This window comes from Sapajus apella, unplaced genomic scaffold (assembly GCF_009761245.1).
Source record: "Sapajus apella isolate SASKATOON/1434 unplaced genomic scaffold, GSC_monkey_1.0 scaffold24, whole genome shotgun sequence".
Classification (NCBI taxonomy): Eukaryota; Metazoa; Chordata; class Mammalia; order Primates; family Cebidae; genus Sapajus; species Sapajus apella.
The window spans coordinates 12574436-12593818 of record NW_022436964.1 but is presented as its reverse complement, the minus strand read 5'-3'; the positions used below and the strand labels follow the sequence as shown (position 1 = coordinate 12593818).

At 40.9% G+C, this 19383-nt stretch overlaps 1 protein-coding gene across 3 annotated transcripts; it reads right to left on the bottom strand.

The window, feature by feature from the left end:
• Nucleotides 1-2345: 2345 nt before the first annotated feature.
• ZFAND5 (zinc finger AN1-type containing 5) lies at nucleotides 2346-13080 on the bottom strand. 3 transcript variants are annotated; one of them, XM_032290924.1, is made up of 7 exons: nucleotides 12300-13080; nucleotides 11121-11253; nucleotides 8358-8517; nucleotides 7837-7948; nucleotides 7139-7242; nucleotides 4802-4927; nucleotides 2346-3986 (listed from the first exon to the last, which is right to left on the bottom strand). In XM_032290924.1, exons 3-7 carry the CDS (start codon nucleotides 8506-8508, stop codon nucleotides 3838-3840), a joined length of 642 nt encoding a protein of 213 aa, XP_032146815.1. In that variant the 5' UTR covers nucleotides 8509-8517; nucleotides 11121-11253; nucleotides 12300-13080; the 3' UTR covers nucleotides 2346-3837. The 3 variants fall into 3 exon arrangements, with proteins under 3 accessions (XP_032146815.1, XP_032146818.1, XP_032146816.1); XM_032290927.1 differs by lacking the exon at nucleotides 11121-11253; XM_032290925.1 differs by lacking the exon at nucleotides 12300-13080 and having other exon boundaries at nucleotides 11121-11357.
• Between the last annotated feature and the right edge of the window lie 6303 nt (nucleotides 13081-19383).

Genomic DNA, 19383 nt, shown 5'->3' with positions numbered 1-19383 from the left:
TATTCAAATATTTACATGATGTGGAAGAGATTAAATAACTTTCTAACCTATGAGTTACCTAAAATGTATGTGTGCCTTTGGAATGGAGGATATGGAACAGGTTGAGAGGCTTTGCTTCTCAGTGTGTATTGATAGATCTATTTGTGAACCATGTGAAGGTATTACCAACTTCCAAAATACAATTGTAACAATAGTATACTTAACATCTTGCTATCATTACTTGGTAGATTATTTGCTCACTTTATTTCCTAGCAACTTTATTTAATGCAGATCTCTTGCAAAGAAAGCCTTACTGAAAAGAATCATTCTATCATTCTAAACTGCAAGTTTAAATAACAGATCTTTATCTTTTCACCATACAACTTGATGTAACCAATCTTGTTCTCGAAGAGTTTTCCTTCCAAGTTCTGGAAACCATTACTCCAGGACATTAATAGCAAAAATCATGTGGCAGGTACAGTTTTAAGTGCTGTCAGCTTCACACTCCTGACGTAGGTGGTTGCTGTCCTCATTGAATAGACGAAGCAGCCCAAAGTGGATCCCAAATCACGGGCTGGTTCCAGGGTCCCTGATCTTAATCACTATGCCATACTGCTCAAAAACAGCTTTCCCTTGTAAACTAATCCACGTTGTGGAAAGCCTACCTAGGATCAAACCTGAGGCTCTAGTTTTACAGATCAGTCACACTGAAGATGAGGTTTTTAAAAAGGACTCACCCATTTATTCCGCAAATTTATGTGGTCATAGCCTAACAAAATTTTAGGGTGTGGGGGTGTAAAGATTTGTCTGCTTATGTAAGGGAAACTTTTTTTTTTGAGACAGTCTCTCACTCTGTCGCCCAGGCTGGAGTGCAGTGGTGCAATCTCGGCTCACTGCAATCTCTGCCTCCCCAGGTTCAAGTGATTCTTCTGCCTCAGCCTTCCAAGTAGCTGGGACTACAGGCACCTGACACCATGCCTGGCTAACTTTTTATTTTTAGTAGATACGGGTTCTCACCACATCAGCCAGGCTGGTCTCAAAACTCCTGACCTCTGGTTATCTGCCCCCTCGACCTCCCAAAGTGCTGAGATTGTAAGCATGAGCCACCACACCCAGCTGTTATATTACTAAAGTGCTTATGTCCGTGCATTTCCAAGTTAAAGGACTACATGGTCTTGCATTCAGGGTTCACTGCAAGAATCTAGAATTGAACCCTCAGGTGCCTTACAGATCCCTTTCTCCCCAATGAATGGACATCCCTGACAAATCTTTGTTCTGGTCTAAATTAATGTTTCTTGTAAAAAACTACCAATTGGCCAGGAAACATGGCCCACGCCCCTAAATCCCAGCACTTTGGGAGGTCGAAGCAAGTCTGGAGTTCCAGACCAGGCTAACATGGAGAAACCCATCTCCACTAAAAATACAAAATTAGCCAGGCATGGAGGCACATGCCTATAATCCCAGCTACTTAGGAGGCGGAGGGAAGAGAATCGCTTGAATCTAGGTGTGCTGAGATCATGCCATTGCACTCCAGCCTGGGCAACAAGAGTGAAACTATCTCAAAAAACAAAAAAACCCTACCAATCTCTTGCTACTACTCAGACCTTCAGAGAGATGGAGTCTGAGGGCTCATCTTAACTCCTATATACCACTGATTTCATTTTTAACTTAAAAAATTAAGTTCCCCTTCTAAATCTTGTAATTTCCAACTCAATTGTGATTTTTAATGTTCAGGGAAATACTACCCTGTCAATATAGAAACATTGACATATACATGTACCCCCCCCCCAACTTGAAGTGAAAGTAGCAGCATGCAAAGAACTGACAGATAAAAACTAGGGTATTTCCATCCCAAACTGCATCACAGAGAAGCAATGGTTGCACTCTGGCATTTATTTACCCCGGGCAAAGTTAGCATGTACATGTCACCCTTGTTCTTCAGAATCTGGCATAAACTTTGCAAAGACCAAGTCCACAGGTGCATCTCTGTATTAGAACCAAACCCGAAACAGAAATGAAACAAGTGTTTTTGTAAACTAAGTCATACATACTTTCTTCAGAATTATAAAAAGTCATCGTTTACAACATGGGGAAAGGGGACAGTCCATACTTGTTCCAATTTCATTTCTTTCTCCTCAGATTTTAAAATTGTTTTGATCCCAAAGGTGCCTACTGAATTCTTAAAAAATAAACTGCCTTATCAGCTACCATACCTGAAAATGCTTCAAATATCTCTTGGTTATCACTTGAATAAGTTCAGGGATGGCAAAGGAAAAAATTACAGTATAGCCATGCAAAATAACATTTTCTAATTTCCCCCCTTTAGGATTCTAACTGGGGCTTAAAAACCCAATGAACAAGTGAAGTTTCCCTCTGTACATGGCTTTTATTATTTACATAATACAATATAGCATCAATGCTGAATAGCATGATTATGTGCAATACATAAATATGAACTATCTGTACACATCTGCAGGTCTAACTCAGAACTAAGGTACATAAAATTGAAAGCAAAACTGAATGCTTTAAGAATAAAAGTATAAACTAGGACTGAACACTGCAATAAATCAGAAGTAGTGCCTCGTGTACATACTTAACTATTTACAGATGAAAACAGGCATTACCACAACACTAACTATACTCATTTATATATAAAAAACACAAGTTTCATACATCACAAAAAACCTTCCATTATAACACAGAAGTGGTATTACCAGACAAGCATCAGTGAAGTATACTGCCTTTTCTAGTTGTTATTGTACAATGCTGTAGATAATGCAGCCCATGCAATACACCCAAGAACACTAGAGTCCTACACCCAAGTACAATATGATAAAGCAGCCCTCTGCAAGTGGTGCTGGATACCACTAAGAAGTCTACTGCAGCCATGTTGGTTATGATTTTCCATGCAGAAGGGTACAGTTACATTAAGAACTGAAGTCTTTTAAAAGGCTTTAAACATTCTTTCTTGAACCAAAACATTCGACAAAAGATGCACATGAAAAATTTACTCAGATACCTTTGCAACTTAAAATTCAGATGCATGTTATTCAATAGAGCTGCTGTATGTGAAAAACCAAACGCAGAGTTTAAATTTCTTCTTGTAAACAAATTAATCCTAGTGCAGTTCTGTGCTACACATTTTTAGCAATGAGTAATGCAGACATCTTCTGGTGCAGGCCAGCACAATAAGCTTCAAAGATTATCTCAAGACCCTGTTGTTGGTTTGATGGTTTTACTTATAAGCAGTTTCGATGTTTACCTTTCACAGAATGTCTTATTTGACAGCTTTAGATGACCAATTTAACTGGGCTTATATATGGCGCCAAATACTGGTTTCACGGGAAGGTCGGATCCTCTTTATAAGCATTTCTTCCTGCTTCCAAAGAACATGTTGTGAAATTAAGAGGGTGAAGTTTAACTATGGTAGAAGTAGACTGCCAGTCCTTTTCTGGTGTACCATTTTAAAAAAATACAGGCACATAACACTAGCCAAAGATTATACCTTGATTACATTCCCAAAAGGCAGATATGCTGCAAACATGCAGAGATTTCATTTATTTTGTTTGGCACATGGGAACTATATTTTGTTCCTATTATCTGTGTATTTCACTTTGCTGTGCAGATTTTCATCCAATTTTATTCAGGGGAGGGCATATACATTTTGTAGGGCTGTATCTATCCAATTCTGCCTGTAACAAACACCCAAACATCCTAAAATATCAATTATAAGACAGACAAGTATAAAGTAAAACTCTGGAGAACATCAAAGAAAAATGGCCATGCATCTGCTCTTTAATGTTTTCCTACGATATATTAAAATAAAAACAAAGTTTCAGTCTCTTCACAAGTAGTAATTTATATTCTCTGAATTTTTTCAGCCACAACAACTGGATTCTCTTTTCTGATTTTTGCTGCAGCTTCTGCTTTGTAATCATATGGACAGTTGTGCTTGTCAGAGTAACGGTGAAGTCCACAAAACAAATTTCCACATCGGCAGTCAAACCCTGAACAAACAAAGAAGCAGTCACTTGAGAACTTGAGGCAATTAAAAGAAAGAAAGAAAAAAAAAAAAAGCTTAGTCACTATAGAAAGGGAACCAGGTTTTCACTGCGACAGTGAACTCTTTTCTTCTACTTTCTGGTGATAAGACACAGTCAACTCTTGAAAAAAGTATCACTTTACACTGGAAAAGGAACTTTTAACTTCCTTTGACGTGGTGAGAAATTCAAATAACTATGTTCAGTCTTCTCTTGCAAGGGCAACAGGGAAGTGTCTGGTAAGCCAAACCATGTGGAGAAAACAAAATGGGCTATCTGCCAGCTAATTTCTACCAGGTGCTCTCCCTCTATCATAAACTCCTGTAGATGCAAAGTAGGATAAAATTTACACAGGCTCTGGAGTTAGGCTGACCTGGATTCAAAACACCTTATGTTAAGTGGGTAATGTTTCCTCAAGTGAAAACAACCATCAAGGTCTGAGATTTAAAGGGGACAAGAAAAAAAAGCACTCAGAACATTCTGTGCATAGCTCAAAGCCAGTGGCAATGTCAGCAACATTTTCCCTAGGTATACAAAACTTTTATCAATCTAATAGAAAGAAAATAGAAGGGTGTGAGTTAAAACATTTCATATGATTAGGAGACAGATGGAAATTACATTCAACTTCTTTCCACTCCAATACCACCTTCCCCACCTTTCCTAGACTACAGCTAGCCAGGCATTTTTTTTAATGTGTAAGATGAATCAGTCTCTTAGGGAGTGACCAAGAGCTCCTCCTTAACTGCAGGAAGTAAAATACACATTGTCTTATTTTGTAATACCTGTAAGACCAACTTTCTTTCTGCACATGAAACATCTGTTTTTCTTTGGTTTGGGCAATTCAGGAGCTTTTTCTTCACTCTGAGAAGTACTGGGCTGAGAAACTGATGGACTGGGCTGAGTGACAACTGAAAAGGACAAAAACAAAATTTGTTAAGCATTCATTGGCTAACATTTAAGTCAAAAGAAATATTTAAGAAGCATTCCTTGAAAATACTTTAACATGAGAACCTTTCAAATCGAGAAATTCCTGCCAATCACCATACTTTGCTTCTCTAATTTTGTAAAATGATCACTCACTCTTAACAGCCAGTACTAAAAACAAAATCCTAATTCTGTTTTAAAGAGCTGGGAGATGTTAATCATATGCTCAGTTTTTCCACATTAATTTCCTAAATGCAAACTTCTCAATCAGGGCAGTTCAAATTCATTACATCTCAGTAAATAAGAGTAGCCAACTTTGAAGCAGTTGGCTATAAATCATTTTGAGTTTTTTGCTTATAGAAAAAAAATCTGTAGATATAAACAGCAAATTTTGACAAAACCCAAACCATTAATCCCTAAAAATCAATGTTAGATCCAAAAATTCCAAAACAATCATTTTGCCATTTTCAAAGGGGTACTAAACATTATAGGAAGACTTGAAAGTTTTTTTAAAGCTTGTTTTTTTAAAAAAAGATCAGCACAGTCTTTAGAAACTACTTGAGAAGTTCTGATTTTAAACTATCAAGGATTCCACAGGCAGAAAAAGAATCTTATTGGACAGTTAGAGTTAGCATCTACAAACAGTCCCACCACCATTTCTCCACCTAAAAAGGCTTTAAGTTTCAGTGTACATGACATCAATAAAATTTCTCACAATGAACAAAAAATAAGATTATTGTACTGAAGCCCACATTGCCACTAGTTATTTAAAACATCAAAATTTACATATACTTAATGTAACTACACCTGAAACACTATAAACTCGAGTTTTAATATTAATCCAAACCATAAAAATAGCAAATTTATGTATGCCAATGCTGAAATTACTGCCCAACTATGCCAGCACCAATGCTATTGGCTCCTACAGCAAGCTGATTGGTTTAATGGGTATTTACTCTAAAACTCTGCCCAAATTTATAATTCAATTGCATTAGCAATGTATCTACTGGGACGAATAACCTAATATTAGACTAAAAGAACAAAGTTCTACCTACTGCTACTGTGACAACACTAATGTTTTTCCTGATGTCATGAGGATAAAGAATAATCTATGGGAATAGTTGTATGGAGTAGAGAGAGAGTGTCAGTCATTTCTTTGGCCACACCTAAAAATGAACTGTGGCTCCTGAGACAAGGGAAGAAGGGGGAATAAGAAAATTATACAGAAAAGGCAAATAGCAGTGAACCACAAAATGCCCACTAATAAATACATACTAGCTACAGCTCTAACCCAAGACTATTCTTCCAAGGTCAGCGTATTTAAAAAATAAATTAATTAATTTAAAAAAAGGCATCATAGGAACACTAACGTGGTCAGTTTTAAGGATGGAGCTCATTTCAAAATACCAAATATAGATTTACCTGCCAAACTTAAGAATTTCACTTTAATGTAAGATTAATACAATAAACAAACTTGACTGCTGTTAGCAAAAGCAAGCCTCCAAAGCAGATTGTATAACCACTGACACTATTTTTTCACAAGTTTTATATTGCATTTAATTAGCACTCTGCCAAAACAGAATTGATCAAATATGTGCACTACATAAAGTACATAAATCTTTGTTCTAGGGCCTAGTACAGGTAATTTAAGTCGGTCTTCTTGCACCATTAGGGTGCTTCTGGTTGTGCTATGTAAGCAAAGTCTCCAAACTCACCAAATGTCCTGAAAAACAAAATGTCTTTTCACACTGAGTTTTAAACTCCCACACAATATACGGTAGGAATACTGCACTTCTTCCAATAAGTTTTAGTGTTCAGTATGTTTTACTTTAAAGTTTTCTACAACACTGACAATATCAAAACTGAGTATTACTGCTTTTGATCATAAAATTATCCTTTATGACCTTGAAATTTCACTTCATCAAGTTCTTAACACATCCCATCTCCACATTACAGACTTCGCCCATTATGCACATGAGGGTAATGCAGGGGATGAGCAGAGAAGAAATTGAGAATCAACAGAATGACTATTTTACACGTCAAGAAACTTTTAAAGATAGCAATTCTTTGTTTGGCCTATATTTTATAGCTCTCCTTCCTCTTTGGTCCTTCAATGGGAAGGAAAGAATCTCCCCACCAACCATTACTTGCACTATCAAATTCAGAACTGAACAAGTATTAAATGAAAAGCATACCTGGCTCTGACACCTCTGTTTTCGGGGTAGTTATTTTGTCCTCTCTTGAAATGCTCATTTCTGTCATTTGCTGAGTTACAGGCAAGGCAGCCACAGGCACATTTCTATTTGAGTTCAAGCAAACAATTTTTAAAGGTGTTAAGGGTACTTCTTGAGACAATGAATAGTTGTCAGTTCAACTTTAAATTACATAATATTTCCAACATGAGCAAATGGAGCTAGAAAACCTAAAATTTAAAAAAATATTGGATGCCCAGCATAAATGGTTGAGAAAAAAGTTTGACAAATGGCTCATCAACTCAGGGCTGCATTTTGTATAAGTTGGCATATTCTAAAACTAACTAGGAATTTTTAGCTGTGCCTGTATCTTGTTTAAGGGCAGAAAGGGCAGCTCTGCCAAAATACCTTATTTGGTCCAGTAATATAGTCCATAGTCTAACTCGACAACCCCTAAACCTCAATTACAAAGAAATAAAAAAGCACAGCATTTCCAACACAGAATCCTTGAGGGAGTTAGGGAGTCCATTCTTACATACATTTTTACTCAATGACTTAAGTCAGACACTGAAATTCTCGATTATGCAACAATGCAAAACCAAGGACATCTGACATATTCAGATTTTTATTATTGGACTAGTACAGACATCTTGGTTTCCCTCTTTGTAACATTATAAAAACTCTGAAATGTTCAGTCTTACCTTGATTTTTCAGATGTGCTGCCAGCAGCACCTTCACAGTTGTTTAAGCTAGTGTCTGCTCTTTGTACAGATGCAGAATCTGAGGTAGGACTGTTGGAACCACTAGCTGTCCCTATTTAAAAAAAGGACTTGTAAGGAACCAATGAACACTACAAAAACTCATTTAGTATCAAGACTTAGTAATGAATACTTGCATTTAATTAGGTTAGTGATATAAGCATTCACTGTGCTGTAATCCTACACTTGAGTATCCAAACACAAAATATTAAAAAGTCATATCCAATGAACACAAGTGTGAAACAGAAAAACGTCAAAAAAAGAAAACTAAAAAGCTAGAAGATGCTTGTAGATACCCAATGCATTCCTGATTAGTCAGGTCAAGTACTTGGGCTGTTGCTTTAATTTCAAGCTCTTGTTAAGTGTTCTCTCCATGGGCTTTCAGCATTCTCAGCCCCAATTTTTGGTTCTATATTTTCTATCCACCAGTTCTTCAAATGTGTTTTTCCTTGAAAACAACTTACCCATTGGGCTCATTCTGCCACTATTCTGCTGTCTCTGAAGATGTTCTTTGTAGCAAACTGAACACATTCCATTTGTCCTAGGATTTCCATAAAAGCCACATCCTGTGCTACACAGCATGGGCCCCGGGGTCTGGTTAGTCTCCTGAGCCATATTTTCCTGCTATAGATGAAACAAAATTTCAGAAATTAGCATATCACTAAAATACAGTCTGATATAATCATCAGTATACCATTGTTATTTCTACACAAGTTTTACAAAAGCCTAAATTCTGTTAATCATTAAAGAGTAGGCAGAGATAATTATCAATATTTTGTTGCCTTTATAAAAGCAAACTGTTATAGGGCCCAAAAAAAAAAAAAAAAAAAAAAAAAAAAAAACCACAAAACCAAACCAAACCAAAAAACCTAAAAAGAAATTCTATCATTATTAAGATATTTTTACCTGTCACTATTCTTGGTTTCAATTTATGAAACGGTCTGCTAGCTCTCAGGGTTATGTTTTAATCAATTCAGGATATTGGTATCTTTTATTCTTTGGTTACTTTTGACTCTCCTGCAGTACAGGTAGACCATTTCAAATGATGTTTTTACTTAGTTGGCTTATCACAATTCATCACTGACTCTTGATATTTATAGGTAGTTCTGTAAACTGGATGAGTAAAGCTTTCTTAAAACTAACACCTATACATATCTGGGCTTCATCAGTAATTTGACATTTCTGCTGAGGCAGGGCATCTGTACTTTTTAAATGTGGAAACATCTTTATATAAGGCTGAAAAGAAAGCTGGTAGCCCTTCCTGCTACCTTGGCACCAACAAGTAAAGTTTAAGAATTTAGGGTCAGCTGGTTTACGAAATTCCTTTTATGTTGTCCATTTGAGATGTGAAAATCTATTTCAGAGTACTTTACAGCCAGTGCGCCTAGGAACCTACAATGTATAAATTATGAACCAAATTTCTCAGCCAAAGGCACTATTAATTTTTAACAAGTGCTTGTCTTCCTCATACCAGAAAATAATAAACTGTTCAAAGCTCAAATTCAATATAGTAAAGTAAGGCAATATAAATATACAACTCTTTAGTATTGCTAGGTTAATATTCAGTGCTAGGTTACCAGAAAAAGCTTTACATAGCAAGCATTTGTTTGAAAGCAAGCAAGGGTTTGCTTTCCTAAAAGTCTTGTTAAAATGCTGCGTTAAATTATTAAGTTTTCCTCTGGATGAGAGAAATTAATTATTCAAGAAAATTTATTTTACAATAAAGTTGTGGAGGGTTTTCATATCATCTTAAATATGCATAAGGGTACAAAAAGCATATTTGATAGCATGTGATTAAAGGGAAATTTGTGTGCCGTGACTTGTGGTCACAGTCATTTTTTCCAACTACTACATACTAGAATACACTTTTCAGTGAGTTATTACTTACTTTGAACAATAGTATTAATTTACTTGACCCTGTCTCTTTAAATAGTAAGTGGAATTTAGCTGACTCATTTTGGAGCAGGGTAGTGTAAACATTTCAACATCACTTAGGAAGTTTATTAATAAACACTTTCAGCTGGGTTTTTTAATGTTGAGTATGACAGGAGCAAAAATGCTTTCAAAAGATAAATATGTACATATTTGCATGCCCACCATGCACAAAATGTGTGAATCTTTACCTATGCATAAAAGTTGGGTCATTCCTTAAAACCAGTTTAAGTATGCTAGCTCAAATTTTCTACACTAATGTCCACTGTCATCTGACATTGGCTTTAAAAACAAACTGGCTTATGTTTAAGGCTAAGCAATCAACCTACATATATAAGTTTAATCTGATTGTTAAAATCTTTTAAATAAATAAAACGAAGGATACTCGATTTAAAGATTTCACACACTTTGCAAAGTATTCCACCTTCCCTTCAGAACATGTCTACCTTCATTTCATTATAAATAACCTTCGACTGCGAGATGCACAAGGGGCACCATGACATGAGTCTTCTACATGGGTTCCCATCTTTTAGGTTTTTTTCCCCTAGAAAGCCAGCTTTTAAATGCCATCACATGTGCACAGCTTGCTTTAATATTTCTCAGAAGCTTAGATCACATGGGAGGGAGCTTCAGCCTGTCACAAGGCTGCAATGTGACAAGCCGAGCTGGATGGAGGCTCTCACATAAAGCCTAGTCAACAGGGGCCTCTGAAATCAGCTTCTATTTATATCTCAAAGCCTGCCAACTCCTACACAACCCTAAGAACTAAGGATGCAGCGTTCATGTATCTAACATAAGAAAACAAAAAAGGCTGCTAGTTTTTTTCCTAATGAGGAAAAACTACAGAACAATCTCAATCTAGAAGATGAAGGCATAAAAATCACTCGAAGCCAAAATGGTCAAGGTTGTTTATAAAAAACTAAGCACAGTAGAGAGAGCATAAGAAAGAATCCTCATTTAGGGCAATTATTTGGAGGATGAAGTGGAGGATGCGTGTTCCCATCAGGTATTGCATTCCCCTTCTCGTATTTTAGAAAAAAAAATACCATTACTATTTATCACCTTTAAAGTAATTAGAAACTTAAGCATGCACGTGTCAGCTCTATCAGGTATAGCTAAAACGCACATTTTATAAAGTTTATGGCTTCCTCTAACTCACAGCTTAAAAAAAAAAAAACCTCAGTGTAACTGAAAAATTCACCAATTCCAATTCGGAACAAAGAGCTTTTACACCCATGGAATATAGTTCTTCCAAGTGCACAAGATGTTATGAGACGGCATGAATTCCCACTCACCTGGGAATTGAGACCTGAGTTCAAGTCTCTAGTCTGCCACTAAGCCAGTGACCTTGGGCAAGTCCTTACTTTCCAGATTTCAGCTGTTTGCCAAATGGAGGAGGATTGACTTTTAAAGGCTCCTTTTCAGGGCCTGGGAGATAGAAAACAGGAGAGAACTACAACGAATCCTAATTTTTTAGATTTTAAGAAAAATCTTTAAAGATAAAATTTCAATTTTTTGCCAATTAAGAAATCCTACTTAAAAAAAATCCTAAATTCGTTTATGTTTTTAGGAGTCTGTATCTAAATCCCAGGTTTAAGAACGGGGACGTGTGACCTACATGTTCCTTTACCTTATCTCCTTGGATTGAATGATATATATCCTTAATAGACATTCAATCAATAAAAGATATTTCGACCCTTCCCCGAAAACACAGCTCCATGAGGTGAGTGGAAAGCGAGCAAAAAATTTTTACGTTCACCAGCCTAAATGCACCAAACAAAGAAGGTGCTCCACTTCCTCCATGAAAACAGATCTCAGGGTAGACATGCAGCAACGTCGAGAAACCCAAAACACGACGCCGGAGAACCCCCGGCCCCATGTTCCAATGGATTTTGGAACAAGTTCGGGTCCCACTGTTCCCCCATTCCCCTCCAAAGAAAGGCCCTACTCAGGAAAGCCCACTAAGGCCCTCTCCGAAAACCACTGAGTCATGCAGAACAGCAGCTCCGCAGGCCCCACGCCGATCCCCGACCCCGAACGGCTCTTCCGAGAGAAGAGCGGTGGGGGAGGGACGGGGGGGTTGCAGCGGGCAGGGGGCGCGGCCCGCGCCTTGGCCTCTTTGTTTCTCCGGGTCCTGGTGCCTACGCCGGATGCCGCCGGCGCTGAGGGCGGCCGGGCGGGAGGCGAGCGGCCTAGAGGCCAGCCCCGCAGAGGCTGCACGCCGGGCATTGTTTCCCGACAGTGCTCTGGAGCAGGCCAGGGACGCGGGGAGCCAGGCCTCGGGCCACGACGACAGGATGACGCCTCCGTCTTTGTGCTTCCTGAGCCGGCGGGCGGGCTCCCCTCCCCCGGACGCCGCCATCCGCGGCCTGCTCCGGGTTCGCCGTTGGCCCGCGGCGCCCCCCGTCCCCTCACTCCCGCCCCCGGCCCGGCTCAAGGAACCCAGTTCCAGCCCCCAACCCCGTACCACTCACCGTGCAGGGCCCCAAATGCGAAAGCCGGGCTCGCACGCGAAGCCGGCACGGTGAGGCCGGGCCGAGGCCTCCGGGAAGGCTGAACCGGGCGCTCTGGTGCCGCCGCCGCGAGCCGGGAGCGGGTCGAAGCCGCAGGCGGAGGTGGCGCCGCCGCCGCCGCCGCCGCCGCCGCGGGGTCTTCCTTTGTTCCTGCAGCAGCGACGAGCGCGGCCGGGACACGCCGGAGCTCGGTAAGTGGGAGGAGGGAAGCGGGGAGGGGGGGCGAGGAGGAGCGGAGGGAGGACCGGAGGCCGCAGCGGCTAACGCTTCACTAGGCGCTCGCCCGTCGTCGCCTCACGCCTCCACAGGCGACAAGTTGGGCGGACAAGGGGCAGCGGAGAGCTCGCCGCGAGGCCTGTGGCCGTAAGGGCCCGCTGATGGCGCTCTACGCCGCTTCTGCCACTGCTGAGGAAGCGGCGCGGCTCCCGGGAGCGAACAAGCCCGCGTAGGAGATGCACACAGCTTCGCGTCCCGGCCGACTAACGCGCTCGCCGCCCGGTGACCGGGCTGTGAGGGAAAAGAGGGGGAGGGGGCGGGACCCGTGCGTCAGCGAAAACCCCGACGGCGGCGGCGGCGGTGTCGGTGAGCGCGGTGACGTCGAGGGCCCGAGGCCACGCCCCCGGCGCTCAGTCAGTAGGTCCGGGAGGCGGGGCTGAGCTGGGTCGCTGTGCGCTCTGGCGGAGCCAGCCACTGGCCTGGCGTTCGGTCTCTGGGTGGAGCTGGAAAGAGCGAGTCCTGAGGAGGGTGCGTTTCTATTTTTAACCCAATTGTCCGCCCTCTGCCTCCCTCCTTCGGATTTTCTTATTCAGGCCCGTTTTTCGCCATCCTAGTTCTCACGCTTTGTCTCCAACCCTGGGCAGACATTCCCTCCCCTAGGAATTTTAAGGATTCACCCTCAGAAAAGAATGAGAACCGCCTTATGGCTTCGAAGTCTTTTCTGTTTGTGAAACCTTCTCACTCCCCACCCCCATTTTCAGCTCCGAAGTCCAGCCTGAGCGTGGCCCTGACGCGGCCGGCGGGGCGACTTCGCTCTCCCAAGGTCACGAGTGGTTGTGCGGCGTGAGGAAACGCGCTGCCGCCCAGGGCTGCCAGTGCCCAGGCGGCGCTGTTCTGAACAGACTGTTTTGGCCAGCCTGTAAAATCCCTGGAAATTGACCATTCCAGCAAAACGTCGTGTCCTGGGAAAGCACCAAATGTTCTACTCAAGTGCAGCGAAGGGACAAAACAAGCTAGACCTGAGGCCCAGATGAAGCGGGAGGAGGAGGCTTGCGGGAGGAAGTTCAAGGGGGGAGGTGCTGGGCGGGCAGTTCCGGCACGAGGAACAGGTCCCCCTGGGCGAAAGGATGACTTACCTCGAAACACTGGGAACCTTTTCAGAGCACAAACCATTTACAACTGACTGATCCAAGTGACTTTCAGTTCAACTCAAAATAATGAAATTACTAAGTCCGAAAGAACTTCTCAAATTTTCTAGTAAACAATGATCTAACGAATACATAGAAATGACGTTTAGGGCTTATATTAGCCACATATAGAATGGAGAAGAGGTCTCTTTAGTGTTTCTTAAAGTTCGTAATCAAAAAAATCACTGGGTGATTAAAGATTCCTACGCCTCTCTCCTGGATATGGTTTTTGTTGGTCGCGGGGGGGGGGGGGGGGCGGGGGGGGGGGGGGGGGGGGAAAAAAAAAAAAAAAAAATAAAACTAGTGTTGCGCTTCATGTGTTCCGTATTTATAATCTGTATTTGGTGGAAGGCTGTGCTGATACCTTGAACCAACATTGCCGAAATCAGTTCTCCGCCACAGTTAGCAGAGTAACTGAAGCATAACAACCTTTTATTTTGAACAAATTCGGACTTATTACTGTGATCCATTAATGTATTAGAGATTTAAGCAGTTTGGGTCCTTGGTCCCATGATCATTAAAATTTATTTCCTTAAATTAGTAGATAAATTAGTAAAAAACATAGTAGCTACCATTTACAGGCCATTTTCAGTGCCAACTGTTTTCCATTTAAAGTCTCATTTAATCCTCACAGCAATTCACTGAGATAGGTACTGTTGTCATGTCCCTTTCTACAGATAATGGAACAATGACTAAAGAGCTTGCTCAGGGCACCGAAGGGCAGGGAGGCAATGGAGGTGATTATTATTGAGAACAAAAATAACTTGAATTTTTTTTTTTGCCTTCTAGGATTGGAGTTACAATGAATGAAACAAGATAATTCCTGAAGAAGCATACTTGAAAAAAAAGAGTCTAAAGGTAATGAGGCAAGCTCATTACTGAAGGGTATTCCATAATTTGTCACCTTCTGATAATTCATCTTCTCTATCACCCTTTTATAATTTTCTCTGAGACTGTTTCAACCAGGACTGTTGCAGGTATTGAACCTAAAAATAGCAAGATTCCCTTTCAGCAGATATTTTCTAGTGGTTCTCAAAGTGTGGTCTGCAGACCTGCAGCAGCAGCAGCACCATCTGGGAACTTATTAGAAATACAAAGTCTCAGGCTGCAACAACAAACCTGTGGAGTCACAAACTGGGGGTTAGCACAGCCATCTGTGGTTTAATAATCTTCCAGGTGATTCTGATGCATGCACAAGATTGAAACCATTGATTTACCCTTACTATGGCATCAGGTGACCCCTCTTTTTTTCAGACGGCTCACACCTTGTGAAGGGGAAAGTTTTAGAAAAAAATAAATAAATGAATAAATGGTCTCATATTACTGGTGTAACAGATTAAGGGATATACTTCTAAGAAGGTTTTTGTTTTATTTTTGTTTTCTTATATTTCAAATTTTCACTTGGACTCCAAAGACAAACTGAATCGTTAAACACGAAATATATAATAGAATGCTTCTAATATAACATGCCAAAGGGCTTTACTCTATAGTCATTAGGGAAGGTGAACTTTGACCTGAAACCAACCTCTGTAAAAAAGATAATGAGCAAAGTTGGTTGTGCTCAAAATGTGGTATTACAGGTGGTGGCTCACACCTGTAATCCCAGCACTTTGGGAGGCCCAGGCAGATGGGTCACCTGAGGTCAGGAGTTCGAGACCAGCCTGGCCAACATGGCGAAACTCCATCTCTACTAAAAATACAAAAATTAGTCTGTGGGTGGCGGGTGCCTGTAATCCCAGCTACTCGGGAGGCTGAGGCAGAAAAATTGAGCCGGGGAGGTAGAGGTTGCAGTGAGCCGAGATTGTGCCACTCAGTCCAGCCTGGGATGACAGAGAGAGACTCTGTCTCAAAAAAAAAAAAAAAAAAAAAAAAAGAAAAGAAAGTTTTGCATATTTTCTATTTTCCAGGCACCCACTGAACTTGGTGCTGGGATATACATTTGTGTGAAGAATAGATGTTACCCTGTTCTCATGGATCTTGCTGTCATGTGGGGAGAAATATATTATCATATAATGTATAATTATGAACTGGTAAATATTTTGAAAGAAAAGTACAGAATGCTATGGGAGCATATAACCCATCATAACGAATCCTGGAAATTCATCCAGGTCTGAGTTCCAACCATCCCCATGGCCAAAGGAGCCAGGCTATTTCCTTAAAGTAGGTAACCTGGTAGTCTGCTTAAGAACTTAGGTAAAGTCATTGCAGTTTCACTTACATTTTTCTTTGTAATCTAGGGATGGACTGGAAAGGGTATTGAAGATGGGAGAAGAGTAAATGTAATTAAATTTCTTGTAAAGTGAAAACTGACATCCCTTAAAAGCAATATAAGTTATTAGTCCACTGTAAAATATAAAAGACCTGAAGTTATTTTATCTTGACATATAACTTCCTATTATGGAGACAAGAATTGCTTCTATGACATTATTATAATACTCTGTCATGAGTAACTATTCATTTTCTGTATGTGCTTGAGTAGAACTTGGTGAAGCACAAAGCCTTTTCTAGGGTCTTAAAAACTTTGGTGTGGCCGGATGCGGTTGCTCACTCCTGTGTAAGCCCAGCACTTTGGGAGGCTGAGGCAGGCGGATCACGAGGTCAGGAGTTTGAAACCAGGCCAACATGGTGACACCTGTCTCTACTAAAAATGCAAAAATTAGCCAGGTTTGGGCACGTGCCTGTAGTCCCAGTTACTCAGGAGGCTTAGGCAGAAGAATCACTTGAACTCAGGAGGCAGAGGTTGCAGTGAGCTGAAATTGCGCTGCTGCATTCCTGCCTTGGCAACAGAGCGAGACTCAGTCTCAAAACAAACAAAAATTAGCCAGGTGTGGTGGTGGCTGCCTGTAATCCCAGCTACTTAGGAGACTGAGGCAGGAGAATCACTTGAACCTAGGAGGCAGAGGTTGTAGTGAGCCGACATCATGCCACTGCACTCCAGCCTGGGTGACAGAGGAAGACTCCCTCTCAAAACAAAATAAAACAAATAAAATTAACTGGGTGTGGTGGTGCGTGCCTGTAATTCCACCTACTCTGGAGGCTGAGGCATAAGAATCGCTTGAACCTAGGAGGCATAGGTCGCAATAAGCTGAGAGTGTGCCACTGCACTCCAATCTGGGCGACAGAGCAAGACTCTCACTCAAAATAAAGAAAAGAAAAAGAAGGCCGGGCGCGGTGGCTCAAGCCTGTAATCCCAGCACTTTGGGAGGCCGAGGCGGGTGGATCACGAGGTCAAGAGATCGAGACCATCCTGGTCAACATGGTGAAACCCCGTCTCTACTAAAACTACAAAAAATTAGCTGGGCATGGTGGCGCGTGCCTGTAATCCCAGCGACTCAGGGGGCTGAGGCAGGAGAATTGCCTGAACCCAGGAGATGGAGGTTGCGGTGAGCCGAGATCGCGCCATTGCACTCTAGCCTGGGTAACAAGAGCGAAACTCCGTCTCAAAAAAAAAAAAAAAAAAGAAAAGAAAAAGAGAAATAATACTTTGGAGCATATCATAACTTGGCTTCATGGGGGGGGCTTGCCAGGAAGACAGGAATAGTGTCAGTGATTCAGCTAGAGCCCAGCAACTGTGCTGGAATAAATCTTAGGCAGTGGGCAATTGTCCCTAAGGCCCTATCAGTCAGCAGAGAAAAAGGTAGAAACGATTAGGGAGGTCAGGATTCAGGCAGCAGACTAGCATGAGAAAGGTAGGTAGGGTTGGGCCTCTGTCCTAGAGCAATGTAAGTTCTAAGCAGAGAGCCAAGGCAAGTTTCTTAAGTTTGTGTAATGTTTTTCCACTTACAATGTATATTCAAATGTTTTAATTTGATAAATTCTCATAGCAGCCTATAGAGGTAAGTTTTTCATCTCTCTTTTTGCTGGAGGAGTTGACTGAGGCTCAGGGCAAAGTTATATATCCTGTCCATTGTCATATATCTAGTGAGAGTACAGCCTTCTGTTCTTCAGCTCAGTGTTCTGTTGCCTCTTCAGGATCACTTCCCCCTTTAAATTTATTTCAAAATTATATTTCCCATTAGAATGCTAACCTTTTTTTTTTGAGAAGGAATCTCAGTTTGTCACCCAAGCTGGCGTGCAGTGGCGTGATCTCACACACTGCAACCTCTGCCTCCCAGGCTCAAGCAATCCTCCCACCTTAGCCTCTGGAGTAGCTGGGACCACACAGACACATGCTACCATGCCCAGCTAATTATTTGTATTTTTGGTAGAGATGGGGTTTCACCATGTTGCCCAGGCTGGTCTTGAACTCTTGAGCTCAAGCAATCTAGATTGGTATGATTACAGGTGTAAGTCACTACCCCAGCCTAAAAAGTTAATCATTCTCATCTGTATCGCTCACTGCTCCCAGCACTCTGTAATAGGCAACTCCTGTCCCTTTTGCTAGCTCCAGCTTATCTGTCTCCTAAATGTTGACATTTTTTAGGTCTAGGTCCTGAGCACTCCTTGTTTTTTCACTGCTCATACTCTCTCAGAGCGATTTTACCCACCTTCATAGATTCAAATTAAGTACTCAAAGGAATGTGTATCTGTACTCGTTCCTTGGCTTACAAATGTTTTATTAATGAATTTTTCACTTACAAAGATGTAGCTATTATTTATTTTTTTATTTGGTGACAGAGTCTCATTCTGTCATCTAGACTGGAGTGCAGTGGCATGATCTCAGCTCACTGCAACCAACCTCCTTGTCCTGGGTTCAAGCGATTCTCATACCTCAGCCTCCCCAATAGCTGGGATTATAGGCATGCACCACCATGCTTGGCTAATTTTGTATTTTTAGTAGAGACTAGGTTTCACTACGTTGGCCAAGCTACTCTTGAACTCCTGGCCTCAAGTGATCCACCCTCCTCAGTCTCCCAAAGTGCTGGGATTACAGGCATGAGCCACCACACTCAGCTGACAAAGATGTATCTATTTTAAAAATTTTACATGCATTTTTCAACTTAATCCAGAAAACTTTTTTTTTTTTTTTTTTTTGCACACTGAAGTTATGCAAAACAACTGTCATTGGAAGAGAAATGTGTAGCTAACCACTATTATTGTTAGGTAGTGAGTGAGTGGGAGTAGTGAATAAGTATCTAGAAATAGATATGAATTTATATTAATTCCATGTGGATCAATGGCTCTAGAGTAAAGAAGGTAAAGTTTGAACCTAAGAATTTCAGAGCCAGTGCTTCAGTTACTGGTATATACCTGATTTAAGTTGTTTTTGTACTATAATTTACAACATCATGATCAACTCTAAATGTGAAGCATATAAATATGTAAGGGAAAATTATTTTTATTAAAAAATTAAAAGTGATAAACTGAAGCAGGATAAAGAAATAAAAACATTAGCTTCACCAAAGAATATATACAGATAGAAAATAAGCATATAGAAAGATGCTTCACATTATATATCATCAGGGAAATGCAAATTAAAACAACAATGAGATACCACTATGCACCTATTAGAATGGCCAAAATCCAGAATGCAAACAACACCAAATACTGGTGAGGATGTGGAGCAACAAGAACTCTTTTTTTTTTTTTAATTTATTTTATTGCATTTTAGGTTTTGGGGTACATGTGAAGAACACAAGATTTTTGCATAGGTACACACATGGCAGTGTGATTTGCTGCCTTCTTCCCCATCACCTATATCT

Bases quoted from the DNA above. Each gene is read 5' to 3' on its own strand.
- ZFAND5 (XM_032290924.1), bottom strand. From the start codon at position 8,508: ATGGCTCAGGAGACTAACCAGACCCCGGGGCCCATGCTGTGTAGCACA. The intron at 7,949-8,357 runs GTAAGTTGTTTT...TTTTTTAAATAG, and splicing joins TGGCAGAATGAGCCCAATGG to GGACAGCTAGTGGTTCCAAC. The intron at 4,928-7,138 runs GTATGCTTTTCA...TGTCCTTTTCAG, and splicing joins AACAGAGGTGTCAGAGCCAG to TTGTCACTCAGCCCAGTCCA.